General features: G+C 39.0%; 1 protein-coding gene across 1 annotated transcript; it reads left to right on the forward strand.

Moving 5' to 3' along the window:
* The first annotated feature begins 747 nt into the window (after nucleotides 1–747).
* Nucleotides 748–6,021, forward strand: krt94 (keratin 94). The gene is made up of 8 exons (XM_059352008.1): nucleotides 748–1,296; nucleotides 1,622–1,704; nucleotides 2,597–2,753; nucleotides 3,102–3,263; nucleotides 3,422–3,547; nucleotides 4,726–4,946; nucleotides 5,661–5,674; nucleotides 5,783–6,021. Exons 1-8 carry the CDS (start codon nucleotides 844–846, stop codon nucleotides 5,830–5,832), a joined length of 1,266 nt encoding a protein of 421 aa, XP_059207991.1. The 5' UTR covers nucleotides 748–843; the 3' UTR covers nucleotides 5,833–6,021.
* The last annotated feature ends 8,646 nt before the right edge of the window (nucleotides 6,022–14,667 follow it).

A 14,667-nucleotide genomic window follows, 5' to 3' on the forward strand; every position in this document is an offset into this window, starting at 1 on the left:
TTAGTTTAGTTTTTATTAGTTTTAGTGTTAGTTTTAGTTTTTTTCTAATGGGCTATATGTTGGGTGCCAGATTCAAAGAGGTCATAATAAATGTTTCCTTTATTTCCTTTGGTTTATCATCTCAGCCCCAATAAGGTTATTAACTCTTACAGTTCTGGGTGTTTTGAATTTTGTTTCTAGTATAGACATCCCAGTCTCAGTAAACATATTCACCATGTGTTGCATGTTCAAATAGAAACACTGAATTATGAATGAAAAAAAGTTGACAAAAACGAAAACTAAGGACATTTTCACTATAATTTTAGTTAGTTTTAGTTCGTTTTGTAACCACAAAATACAGTTTCAGTTAGTTATCTAGTTTTCATTTTTATTTCAGTTAATGAAAATGTTTTTTCAATTCTAGATTTCGTTATTTCGTTAGTTTTCGTTAACTATTATAACCTTGACACACACACACACACACACACATGAACACACTCTGAGAGATCCCCACGGACCAGCAGAACCTCACACAGAAAGCAGAAACACACTGACACACACATTCCATAACAGTTTCCTCACAGGAGTGGAAAGAAACCGAACCCTGGTCCTTAAAGGAAAACAAATGGAGGTTCTGCCAAGCCCGTGGCTGAACTGTGAAGAAAAAACCTCCCTCCTTCCCACTCCACTCCTCTCCACTCCCTCCTCCTCCCAGCCAGCCAGCCAGGCCCGCCCCAGGTCCAGCACTATATCAAGGCCCTGCCTCCCTCTATCAAACTCCACAGTCCTGCTACAGTCTTCAGCTGTATAACGGTCCTCTCTCCTCGTGTTCTCTCCTCACCAGCAGACAGTCAGTCAGCCATCATGTACAGTTACAGCCAGAGCACCATGGGCGGCCCCATGATCACCAGGCAGAGCCGCAGCTACACATCCAGCGCTCCTGCCCACAAGGCTCACAGTGTGTCCGGATACAACTTCAGAGGCCCCCGCATCATGTCCAGCAGCGTGCGCAGCGTCTCCTCTGGGTTTGGAGGCGGCATGGGGGGCGGCATGGCGTCCGGCGGCGGGTACGGAGGTGGCATGGGAGGGTTCGAGCTGTCCAACGCCCTGGACCAGAGCAACGTGCACCTGAACGAGAAGGCCACCATGCAGAACCTGAACGACCGTCTGGCCAGCTACCTGGACAAGGTGCGCTCTCTGGAGGCGGCCAACTCCAAGCTGGAGATCCAGATCAGAGAGTACTATGAGCAGAAGGGGCCTGCAGCAGAGAAGGACTACAGCAACTACTGGGCCATTATCAATGACCTGAAGGACAAGGTAGAGTGCACCAGCCTCGACAAGTTAAACACCAGACAAGTCAAATGTTTGCTGTGCTGTTAATGATTATCATGGGAGGGTGTTAGAGGATAGAGGCATGACTAGAGTGTGCATGATTCTTTATGCTCATGAATTCCTGATATTTTGATGTAAAGTTGTTTGTAAAACCTCAAAATAAACAAGAAGAGGTTGTCAAGTTTGCATGGGAGTACTGTGCATGACCATATGACTCATTGTTGTGCTGCTGGATGTAACTGCAGTATGAACTATTCAACTGGGACTTTTTCCTATTGACCAACTCCCATTGTTCTTCTTCTCTCTGAAGATTGCCGCAGCCACCATCGGCAATGCTAACATCCTGCTCCAGATTGACAACTCCAAACTGGCTGCTGATGACTTCAAAACCAAGTAAGTGTCTTCATCTTTGAACCTTCATCTTCATTGAGTTAATGCTCAACAACAGAGCTCAAAGGGCTCAATTAAGAATTAAGAGTTTTGCCATGGCCTGAAAGAGGTTGATCGATATTTCTGAACCAGAAAAGTAAGTCTCAAAGTTGTGATGTCATCAAGTATAAAGTCTGGAGCTGCTCTACAGGGGCAGTGTTTAGAGGGGGGTCATGGGGAGGCACTGGTTAGTACTTAAATAAGACATTACTTGCACAAGTATTTTACCTTGTGCAAGTAATGCACGATTTACTAAATGCTGTGATGACACTGTGATGTCAGTTAGACACAAAATAACCTATACAATGGCCCCAAAAATTCATGGCAAATTTACTAAAGGAAAATTAAGACCTAGAAGACTGATATTCTGCGTTTAAGCACCTGAGTCTTGTCTCAATCCCAGCAGAGATTCACGGGCAGATGTCATGCAGAGTTAGCTGGCGTACAATGCAGCCTAGTTGCTCCACGGCTGAGCTAAGTCTGGGATGTTTGCACCTGACTCACTTCTGCTTCCTCTCAAATTGTCGACTGCAGTTTAGAATGTCTTAGAATAAAAATCTGGCCAAATATTACCAATTGCATCTTCAACAAAAACCTTAGAAGCGCCCCTTTGCTTCATGGACAATGAATGTGAGATTCATTTTTCATCTATTACATCTTTCCAAATTCATGGTCAATGGAGCAACTCAAGACTTTAACACTGTAGTTTTTGCATTTGATAGAGAGTTTTTTGTTATGTTACTAATATTTTCTGAGGAAAAACTTGTTTTTTTGAGTTTTGAGAAAAGGGCGTAGTTCCCCTTCCAAGGGCGTAGTTGTCTCATATCGGTGTTCTCCACTCTCAACAAATAATTAGATTCGAGCATGAGCTGATGATGCGCCAGTCAGTCGAGGCCGACATCGCCAACCTGCGCCGTCTGCTGGACCAGACCACCCTGACCAAGGCCGACCTGGAGATGCAGATCGAGGGCCTGCAGGATGAGCTGGCCTACCTCAAGAAGAACCACGCCGAGGTGACTGATGCAGTGATGATAACTGATCCGTATGACGACAATAGCGTGCTTCAAGCGTGTAGAACTGTTTAAAACTATCAAAACTGCCCAAAATTTTGCATTGAAGTGAATGGGACGGCCGAAAGAAAATGAGCAAAAAAGAACATTAATTGAAGATTTTCAGACGTCTACTTCTCCGGCATAATTTCACCTAGAGACTCCATTTAAACTTTAAACAGTAGACACAAGTCTTGTGTATCGGTGTATTAATCCACGTTTCGATAGGTCATATAGTTTTTTATCAATCCCTGTTCAATGACCATGATCAGATCTTAACTGTGACTTCTTCCTTCCCTGCTGGTTGTTTAGGAGCTGGAAGCTTTACGCTCTCAGCTGACTGGCACAGTCAACGTGGAGGTGGATGCTGCTCCTCAGACAGATCTCAACAAAGTCCTGGACGACATCCGCTCCCAGTACGAATCCATCACAGACAAACACCGTCGTGACCAGGAGAGCTGGTTTAATGAGAAGGTGATAACATGTTTCCATAAACACTCATATCCCACACGTTGCAAATGACTGTGTTCACTCCCTCAAGGGTCTAGCCTGTAATTAAACATAATCTTCTGTGAAGCTAAGACGGGCCGTCAACAAGTCTTCACATCTGTGCCTTTGTGTCTTTTCTCTAGTCGTCTACCTTGTCCAAGGAGGTGGCCGTCAACACAGAGTCCATCCAGACGTCCAAGACGGAGGTCAATGACCTTCGGCGCACAATGCAGGGCCTGGAGATCGAGCTCCAGTCTCAGCTCAGCATGGTGAGAGAGAGAAAGAGAGAGAGAAATCCTGAACACAAAACATCTGTTCACAACTCACTGATCTTGCCTTATATGAGCAAAATCCCCCGATCGCTGTCTTGTCGGTGGGGAAATGGAGAAACAGACAGTGATAGAGGGCGAAAGAGCAGAAGGGAGAGTAACAGAGAAGAGGGCTTATTGAAATAACGAAGGGAGGGAGAGAGATAAGAGTGATGGGAGGGGAGGGCTCCTGCTGGGGGAAAACATTTCACAGACATCTGCTTAAATTCTGGAAGACATAAAAGAGCTGGAAGAAAGCTGAAGGAATGCAGAACTGGACGACCCAAAAAGCCATACTGCCATGGATTATCTGTACCCAGCTGGAGTAAATCAACACTCCCTGCAAGAGCTGCATGCTGCTCTTGTGTTAAAGACACATTTAAAACCTTTTTACCTTCGTTAAAGAAGGGGAAAATGCTGTTCAAATACAGACATTGTGTCTAGCATACACTACCGGTCAAAAGTTTTAGAACACCCCAATTTTTCCAGTTTTTTATTGAAATTCAAGCAGTTCAAGTCAAATGAACAGCTTGAAAGGGTACAAAGGTAAGTGGTGAACTGCCAGAGGTAAATAAAAAAAGGTAAGCTTAACCAAAACTGAAAAATAATGTACATTTCAGAATTATACAAGTAGGCCTTTTTCAGGGAACAAGAAATGGGTTAACAACTTAACTCTATGGAGTCTTGGGCTATTTAGTCCATTTTTGAATTCTTTTCATATCTTTTTAAGTCTTTTTGTGTCTTTTTTAAGTCTTTTGGTGTCTTTTTTGGTCATTTTGTGTCTTTTTTTGGTCATTTTGTGTCTTTTTTTAGTACTTTAGTTCAACATAAAATGTGATTTTGAATCTTTTTTTTATTTTCAAAACACTATCATGCTCACTAAAGAATTTTAAATGTTGCAAATGTGCATTAATTTCAGAGTAGACTGAGACATTAAACTGCATCATTTTCAATTAAATTCTGGAAAAGTCGGTGTGTTCTAAAACTTTTGACCAGTAGTGTATATAATCCAGGGCGGGGTTGGTGGTTTCAGACTATAGGTTTAAACTGTCACAAAAGATTTACAACAGTTAATTAGCATGCACGTATGAACATCCATTTGTTTGCATGAATCAAGCTCTTTTTTTTTCCTCCAACAGAAAGGTGCTCTGGAGAACACGCTGGGGGAGACAGAGGCTCGGTATAGCGCCATGCTAGCAGGCTACCAGAACACAATCAACATGCTGGAGCAGGAACTGGCCAACGTGCGTGGAAGCATCGAGACGCAGGGCCAGGACTACAGGATGCTGCTGGACATCAAGACCAGGCTGGAGCAGGAGATCGCCACCTACAGGAGCCTGCTGGAGACAGAGGAGTCCAGGTAGACGCAGCCACTTTTTAGGTTTTTTAGGTTTTATTTTATTTGCACAGTTAGAATTACATAAAATGACAAAGATAACATATAATGTAAAGTGCAGGGAGAGGCAGAAAACCCAGATGGGCTTATTTATTTAAAGCCTCCACCTAAAATTTCATTAGAAAGTAATAAACTGATAATAGAAAAAACAAATGTATAACATCAACAAGTTATAATGACAATAACAAAAACAATTAAAAACAAAAATGAACATGTTAAAAAAGTATATTTGTGTGTGAACTAGAATTTCAAAACAGCAGTTAAATGAGCTTTTAGACATCTTTTGAAGCATTTTACAGAGATGGAGTCCTTTGCCAGATGGGAAAAGGTTTTTATCCATAATTTGGTCCCTAAATTGAACAACAAATTGATAAACTGCATGTCAGAAATCTTGGAGGATGAAGATCTAAAGATTGACGTGTTGAATAAGAGTGAATCTGAGAATTAAATTTAAAATAAGTCTTAAAGTGCTTTGGAAAGTTTCTATGATCTGAATATACCTTAAAAATAAAAACACATATGTGAGAAATATTGATGTCATGAACAGTAAGTATCTGGAGTTTCTGAAAGAGGGCTACAGATGACTTATTGGACCATTTAGACCATTTTTATTGGGAAAATAATGCCCTTTCACTCACTGTTTTCCTCTACTTTTCTCTTCCCTTTCCCTCATTGCAGACCAATGGCTACAGGTGAGTGACGTCTGCATTAACAAGACATTACATAACAACAGTACAGTCAGTGTATTACAAGCTTGAAGCACGGCCATCATGATTTTTTCCTTCTTTTTTTTTTTACAGGAGGCTCAAAGACCACAGTCACAACCACCACTGTGCGCAGTTCCAGCTAGAAGGTCCAACTGGCAGGACAAGCTGTTCTCAGACACACACAAGCACACACACACACACGTACACACACACTCCAACTAATAAAAAGCTGTTACACGAGACGAGTGAAACTGTACTGAAAAGAGAGAGAGAATAAAAATGAAGCCCGTGTTAAAGTTTGCAATTTAATCCAAGCAATCATTGTGTATGTGTGTGTGTGTGACCTGTCTGAAAAATAAATCTGCTGGTGAATACAACTTGTTTTTTGTGTCTTTACTGGACTTTCCGGAAAAAATTGACATCTTTTTCAATAACATGGCCCTGTTTATGCAGTGGTCATGGCAACTGCATTACATTCTGGGAGGTGGGATGTGCGGAAATCTGTGTTATGTAACCGGGGCTGTTGTCAGGAAAAGGGTGAACAATGGTTAACAGCCCCAGTGTGGAAAGCATTAGGGGTTAGAGAAGAGAAAAGGGCCGCTGGGGGGGGAGATGGCTGAACTTGATGCTCTCAGAACTCAAACAAAGAAAGAAAAGTTGTAAAAAAGTGCAAGTTATGTGTCCAAGTGAAAGGAGTGACCTCGGGCTTTGCCTGAAGAGGTTTTTTAAACATGACACACCCAAATGGTTGACTAATCTTTGCCCTGGAGGCTTTCGACACAGTGTTACATGTAGTTTGTCTTCCTCCTGTCACCTAGTAACAAGAACATACACAGCTCAGGATAGAAATACTGAGTGGGAATGCAAACACTGACGAACTGAACAAAGAGAGTCATTGTGGAAACAGGTGCTATCAGCACTGCACTTTGCCCTCTTTTATGAACCATGATTGATTACAAATGACCAATGAGCTGTTATGATAAAGTATCCAGAAGGGTGCGGCTCGGCACACTGACTCTAATGTATGTTTGTGTGAAAGAGAGGCAGGAAACTGTTATCGTGTGGTGTTTGTGTGTGTGGGACAGAGAGAGATAAAGACAGAGAGGGAGTGAAAGTAGCATTTGAGCCGCTGCACTGCAAAAAAAGTAAACTTGTATTTTTTGGCCTAAAACAGTGATTTAAAATCACATGAAGTAATACAATAAGAATAACAGTTGAGGGATAATTGTCCTTGTTTTTTTGTTTTTTTGAATGATCTGAATATCTATAAACAAGAGTTTGTGCAACAGTATATTTCTGAGAAGCATGTGTTTTTGTAGGATGGACAAACAATACAAGTTAACAAGCAATATGTGTAATCCTGCACTGCAGATAGAAAACAAAGACCACGTAGTTCTGTTAATGTCTCTTCTCTGTAACGCCTTTAAGAGCTTGAATGTTTCAAATCAAAACCTTTTAATGCAAATCATACAGGAGGTGTAATACAGCAGTTTGATGATGATTGTGCCATGAAAAATGCCACTGATTAGATTGTTATCGTGCTCTGTGAACCTTTTTAGAAGTGAAATTTTAGTTTGTCCACTTTCTGGAACTTCACTGCAAAAAAAGCCAACTTGTATTTTTTGGCCTAAAACAGTGATTTAAGTTGGTAAAACTTGGAAATATAAATTATTGACATTTAGGGCAATAATGTAAGTTAGCACAACAAAGGAAGCCAGTTGTCTGCTCAAAAACAAGTTGGTGAGTTGTTGTTACTTATATCTTTAAGTTGGGGTTCACAACAAGGGACAATAGTTCTGATAACTCTTATTTCTTTGTTGGGAAATGCGGGAAAACGGTGAAATTCGGTCATTAGCGAAAGCTAGCGGCTAACTGATGCTAGCGGCTAACTGATGCTGGCGGCTAACTGATGCTAGCGGCTAACTGATGCTAGCGGCGCTGCTTGTTACAGCTACAAGAATAGCCATTAGCGTATCAATGCTAACTCCAAATTGTGGTCGCAACATTAGCTGACATTTCATAGCAGCGTTACAATCGTGCCAATTCAGCACATTGCAGAAGTTAGCAGAAGTAAGGATTAAAAGTTATTACAATGTAAAATTATAAGTGAGTACAACTTACAGTTGCGTTGACAAAAATCTGAATTCAGAGTTGAGCAAACTCAAAAACAAAACTTAAAATATTTAGTTTAATTGTCCAACTTAAAAGGAAAGTGGTGAAATTCGGTCATTAGCGAAAGCTAGCGGCTAACTGATGCTAGCGGCTAACTGATGCTAGCGGCTAACTGATGCTAGCGTCGCTGCTTGTTACAGCTACAAGAGTAGCCATTAGCGTATTAATGCTAACTCAACATTGTGGTCGCAACATTAGCTGACAAGTTATTACAATGTAAATTATTATAAGTTAGTACAATTTACAGTTGAGTTGCCAAAAAGTCAGAATTCAGACTTGAGAAAACTAAAAAACAAAACTTAAAATATTTAGTTTAATTGTCCAACTTAAAATTTTATCGAAGTTTGTTGCCTTGAAATTTTGAGTTCACCCAACTTTTCTTTTTTTGCAGTGTGTACTCTATACAGGTCAGCACTTACAGCCTCTGAAATTACAGTCAAGTCCTGTGAAGAGTTCATAATGCCGAAATGATGGTGTAATGTTAGTTTTGGATAAGAGGGAGATTACAGACAGGATCAGATTGCAAAATCCAACCCCCTCTGAGGAGATTCACCCACCCATATTTGGACCCATTTTGTTGCACATCAGCGTCTCCTCCACACTGTTATAATGAGAGTTGATGACAAAGTGCTTCCAGTTATGTTGGTAATTTGACATGAAAATCCAAAGCAAAGGTCATAAAAAAAGATGCTGCACGAACATCGGAGCATTTTCCCCAGAGCAGTGTTTAACACAGCAGGCCTGTTGAGAGCAAACTGTGCTGAGTAATAAGGGAACATCTGTTTACGAGCAAACTAATGTCAAACCTTATGAGTTCTTCCAATGGTGTCACTTACTCATGTTTTAGATGTATTTTGGATATTATGCATATTTTGTCCAAGTTTTTCCTGTTTAAAAACTGCCGTGATGGCATTTGTTTCTCTGTAAGAGTTACAGTACTTCTGTTTATATGCACAGCAATTTATAAAGACGCATCTTTAAGTTGTGAGCCAATATGTGAACATGGATTATATTACATGCATTAGAAAATGTACACCACAGCATGTTATGTTTCTTATGATAATATCAGAAAGAACAGATTAAAAGAACAGAAAGCTTATTTTCTTTCTTGCCAACAGTTAGAACAGTAGTTCTCAACCTTTTTGAGTCGTGACCCCCAATTTAACATGCATGTTGTCCGTGACTCCCGTTTACTGAACAGAATCTCACACACACAGTTCAGATCACCCAAAAAACAAACAAAATGACCACAAAATGACTAAAAAGACACAAAATGACAAAAAAAGGAAACAAAATGACCAAAAAAAGACACAAAATGACCAAAAAAGGAAACAAAATGACCAAAAAAGACACAAAATTACCAAAAAAGACACAAAATGACCACAAAATGATCAAAAAAGACACAAAATGACAAAAAAAGACACAAAATTTCCAAAAAGACACAAAATGACCATAAAAAGACACAAAATGACCAAAAAGACTAAAACACATTACCACATGAACACTTTAACACAGTGGAGACAGAGCTGACTTCCAAAATGATTTGGCGACCCCCAGAAATCATCTCGCGACCCCAATTGGGGTCCCGACCCCAAGGTTGAGAATAGCTGAGTTAGAAGACTGATATGAATCAACGTGGCTCTTTTTTCATACTGCGTTTGCAGAAAAATGCAGTAACGAAGCTCTGCTGTCATTTCACCTTAGGACTGATTCTGCAACTGTGTAATATTGGCGTTCCCGGTCTGTATTCCACAACGATGGTTTGCCATGTGAATTCAAAGTGGGTGCAGCCGGTAAAGCAGTGCAGAGCAGCGGTAGTATGTGTACAATAAGCACTGACAGGGCTGAGGGAATTCAAAACAATAATGGAGGAAGTGTTGTTTCTGACTGTAGAGATTCTACAGAATAATATGACTCGATTCCTGTCTGACTCAGGTGACTCCTCAAGGAAGACATAGGTCATTTGCACAGGCAGCAAAATGTGACTCATATTTGGGTGATTCTTCAATTAAGGGAGTTTTTCTGTCCCCAAATTTTGAAAAAAATAATGTTCTTTAATCTCTGTTTTTTCTATTTGAAAAAGTTTATCAATTGGTCTGGAACAAAGATCTTAGCATAGCTTTGATTGCATTTCATGATGATTTTGATATTTTTATAATTTTTTCAAAGTTGTCAGAGCAAAATGTCATTACCATCACAAAAACAAAACACTGCTTTTAACACAAAATGATTTGAAAAGCAAAGTTTTCACAATCATTCCAGTAAGTACAAAACATGCTCTTTAAGAATCATATTCTAAATATTTGTAAGTACAATTGAAATACATTTTGGTGACTGTTCAATTATGTATCATAGTGAAGTAGTAAATAGTAAATTAAGCTAATATATTCTAGTTATGAGGTAATAAACAGATAAATTGTCATTACCATCACAGTCACTTGTGTGATGGTAATGACACGTGATGGTAATGACAATTTTCACTTGCCGCACAAAATGTTGGCTAGGTTTTCGCTAAGCTAAGCTAACTGTTAGCTAGCATACAATTTACACTAAATATACGTAAATAAAGTGAAATTTCCTATTAATTAATTAAAATACTCAAATAGTAACTTGTTTGGTAATGACGCCTAATAAACATACTCTCAGATCAGGATGTATAAAACATCAAATTACTTACATATGTGGGCATCAAAAAATCAGACAGAAAAACTGCCTTTCAGAATCACCCATTTACGTTTTAGACTGTCCTCCACAAGGCCGGATGAACCATATGGGCAACTGTGCAATGGCCCAGAGGCCCTCGACCTCTAAAGGGCCCGGGGCAGAGTGGGCACAAGCAAAATATCTGGTTATCTCTCGTTTATATGTTAAACTGTCCATCAGAGCCGTTCCTCAAAAATGAATTTTGAGGTGATTTCAGGGTGATTTCTGTTTAAAATGAGCTGAGGACCAAAATGCTTCTTGATTCTAGATTCTTGATTCTTGTTTGTGTCTTCCTCTGTGATGCCTCTATCAATTCAATACATTTGTGCTGCTGGGAATAAATGTTGTTAAATAAATATTGGATGCTTTGAAAGTGGTTGCTTACTTATTTTTTTTGAGAAAATTGAGGACACTTCCTTCCCTTTCTTTTTCTAACTTTTTGTAGGTGTCCTTGAGTGGTTCTATTAAATAAATATTACTTAGAAACAGCCTGAGTAAAGATTACAAACACTTTCTGTGTGGAAAAACTTGCCTAGCTTTTTTTAAGTAAATGTCACTCATTTTTTTCAGTGTAGAAGGATCTGGGGTTTGATCCATCAACAGCCCTCCCACCTACCTCATAGGAGACTTACGTAACATTACATAACATTGCTTTCTCATTGAACAAAATTTTGTGCAATACCTTTATACCATGGGTCTCAAACTCGCGGCCCGCGGGCCAATTGCGGCCCTCGTCACGATATTTTGTGGCCCCCACCTTGATATGAAAGTTTAATGTGAGTTTTATATGAATGACACTTTACTGTGTTGTGTGTGGAAGGTCCCTTTTATTACTTTTTTGGGGTAATTTTGTCTTTTTTAAATAATTTTGTCTTTTTTTTAATAATTTTGTGTCTTTTTTGGTAATTGTGTGTCTTTTTTAAGTATTTTAGTTTTTTTCTGTCATTTTGTGTCTTTTTAGTCACTTTGTGTATTTTTTTGGTCATTTTGTGTCTTTTTAACGTAATTTTTTTTTACGTAATGTAGTGTTTTTTCAGTCATTTTGTCTTTTTCTGTAATTTTGTGTCTTTTTTTGGTCATTTTGATACTGCCTCCAGCGGCCCCCAGGTAATTTGAGTTTGAGACCCCTGCTTTATACGGACCGTTCCTGAGGACAGCCTGACCACTACAGAGTCTGTACACTAAAGCAGAGTTCAGGCTGCATTTGCACCAAATTCTGTGATGTAATATCTCAATCTATTTTCTCTAAAGACAATTAAATACGCTGAGTGGTGCAGCAGCTTCCTTATTGTCATTCCCCGTTATCCTTTAAAGGAAACGATCCTGTCATCTGTCAGTTTAATGACTGATTGCTGAACCACTGCCCTGCCCACATCACTGGGAATGGAAGTTGGAGCGTGGAAGGATTTGCTTCAATTTGTTGCGGAGCGTCTGGGCGTTATAATGAGCTGTCATCATAAAGAAATAAACCCTGAAGAAATATGGGTTAATGATGGCTTTATCAGATAAGGAGATCGTGGGAGTAGTTGTTATGTGAGTTATTTATTTTATTTACAACATGAAAAGGCAGACAGTCGGCACGTGGTGGCACAAAGGAATATGATAGAAAGCTGCGCCAAGTTGCCAACAGCAACTTCTCTATTTTCTCCGTGTGATGGCTGTCTGCCAGCCGAGGCTAGCCCGAGGCTAGCCGAGTGAGATCAGAGAGGAAAACAAGATGTTTCTCACTTGTCATGAAATACTTGGCATATAAAGAGTTCACTTCAGCTCAATTAATGACAAGTTCAGAATATTTTGAATTCTTTCGGTTGTTTGTTTTCTACTGAAACTGTTGAAGCAGGGACTTCCCCAGTGGTGGAATAAGTATTCAGATCCCTTACTTAAGTAAAAGTACTAATAGCAAACTGTGAAATTACTCCACTACAAGTAAAAGTCCTGCATTCAAAACTTACTGAGGTAAAAGTACAAAAGTATCAGCATCAAAATGCACTTAAAGTATCAAAGGTAAAAGTACTTGTTATGCAAAATAGACCCACTTAGACTGTTTTATATATTCCAAATATATTATTACATTATTATTATTGATGCTTTTATGTAAACAGCCTTTTAATTTTCTTAAGCCAGGGCTCATTTAAACTACTTAATATACTGTTATGAGTCTAATCACTCTAAATTAATCACATTTTTTGCGTTAAATCTCGACCTGAAAAGTAACTAAAGCTGTCAGCTAAATGTAGTGGAGTAGAAGTATAAAGTTACATAAAATGGAAATACTCAAGTAAAGTACAAGTACCTCAAAATTGTACTTAAGTACAGTACTTGAGTAAATGTACTTAGTTACATCCCACCACTGTGTGTGTGCAAGCTTTCCCTGCAAGCTGTAAGTCACGGTTGATTTCTTGTTAATAATTTATTTAGTGCAGTAGATTACGGTTTGGAATTGCAAAGTAAATAGCAGTAAAATAAGGAATAGTTTGAAACTTTTACATGCCCAAATAAGGCAGCTTCCTTATTGCACTGGTGAAGCCAGAGTCATTTAGGACATAATACACGCGTTTCACAACATCACAACTATCTAAAACCAAACTTATCAGAATAATGAATACATGATAAGAACAACCACAAATAGCAGAAATCGTCTTTGCGAAAAATGTATCTGATGTTTATTTTTTGTTTTTAGTTTGATTTGTGACAAGGTTTATGACCTATACTGCAGCCAGCCACCAGGGGGCGATCCAGATAGATGTTTTGGCTTTACTTTACTTTTACACTGTAAAAAAGCCAACTTGTATTTTTTGGCCTAAAACAGTGATTTAAGTTGGTAAAACTTGGAAATATAAATTATTGACATTTAGGGCAATAATGTAAGTTAGCACAACAAAGGAAGCCAGTTGTCTGCTCAAAAACAAGTTGGTGAGTTGTTGTTACTTATATCTTTAAGTTGGGGTTCACAACAAGGGACAATAGTTCTGATAACTCTTATTTCTTTGCTGTGAAATGTGGGAAAGCGGTGAAATTCTGTCATTAGCGAAAGCTAGCGGCTTACTGATGCTAGCGGCTAACTGATGCTAGCGGCGCTGCTTGTTACAGCTACAAGAGTAGCCATTAGCGTATCAATGCTAACTCAAAATTGTGGTCGCAACATTAGCTGACATTTCATAGCGGCTTTACAATCGTGCCAATTCAGCACATTGCAGAAGTTAGCAGAAGTAAGGATTAAAAGTTATTACAATGTAAAATTATAAGTTAGTACAACTTACAGTTGAGTTGACAAAAATCAGAAGTCAGAGTTGAGCAAACTCAAAAACAAAACTTAAAATATTTAGTTTAATTGTCCAACTTAAAATTTTATCGAAGTTTGTTGCCTTGAAATTTTGAGTTCACCCAACTTTTCTTTTTTTTGCAGTGTATGGAGCTGTCATACTATCCATGTTCATACACAATCTATGCTAGCTGCCAGTTTTAGCTTAGCTTAGCATAATTTTTAAAGTCTTGTGTTGGCATTTGGCTGACCTATTTTGTTGCTTTTGGAGGCAGAAGTGATCATATTTGGACAAAGGGGAACTGAGTGAGACACATATACATAATATGCAAGTCGTTGCTAACAAAGTTAGCTTCCATAGTTCGAGGTAAACCAAAAACAAGTTCACAGCTATTTAAATGTGTAGATGTAGCGCCATGAAACAGATTGCAAGTCGTCATAAAAGTGACTTGTCAATCACAAGGTAAACAATTGGATTGTTATATACAAAATAATCATCATGCAATATGGAAGAAGAGTAATTAATAGCAATTGAGACCATAAACACTTTAGAAAAATGTTTACTGAGGTAATAAATCAATTATGATAGGGTCATTTTGTCATAGATTTGCATGCTTTTGGACTAGCAGTGGAGTCTCCCCCTACTGGCCATTAGAAAAAATGCAGGTTTAAGACATTTCTGCATTGGCTTCACTTTTCAGACCCAGAGGCTAATAAGTCCACTCCATGCAAGAAAGTGAGTCATATTTTCCCAAATTTGACATTTTACAGTACTGATTAAATGGAAGAATGTAAAAAGTCTAATCAGAAAGTTCACTTGAATGGGCGCCTGCTGTATTTC

This window comes from Centropristis striata, chromosome 1, assembly GCF_030273125.1.
Source record: "Centropristis striata isolate RG_2023a ecotype Rhode Island chromosome 1, C.striata_1.0, whole genome shotgun sequence".
Lineage (NCBI taxonomy): Eukaryota > Metazoa > Chordata > Actinopteri > Perciformes > Serranidae > Centropristis > Centropristis striata.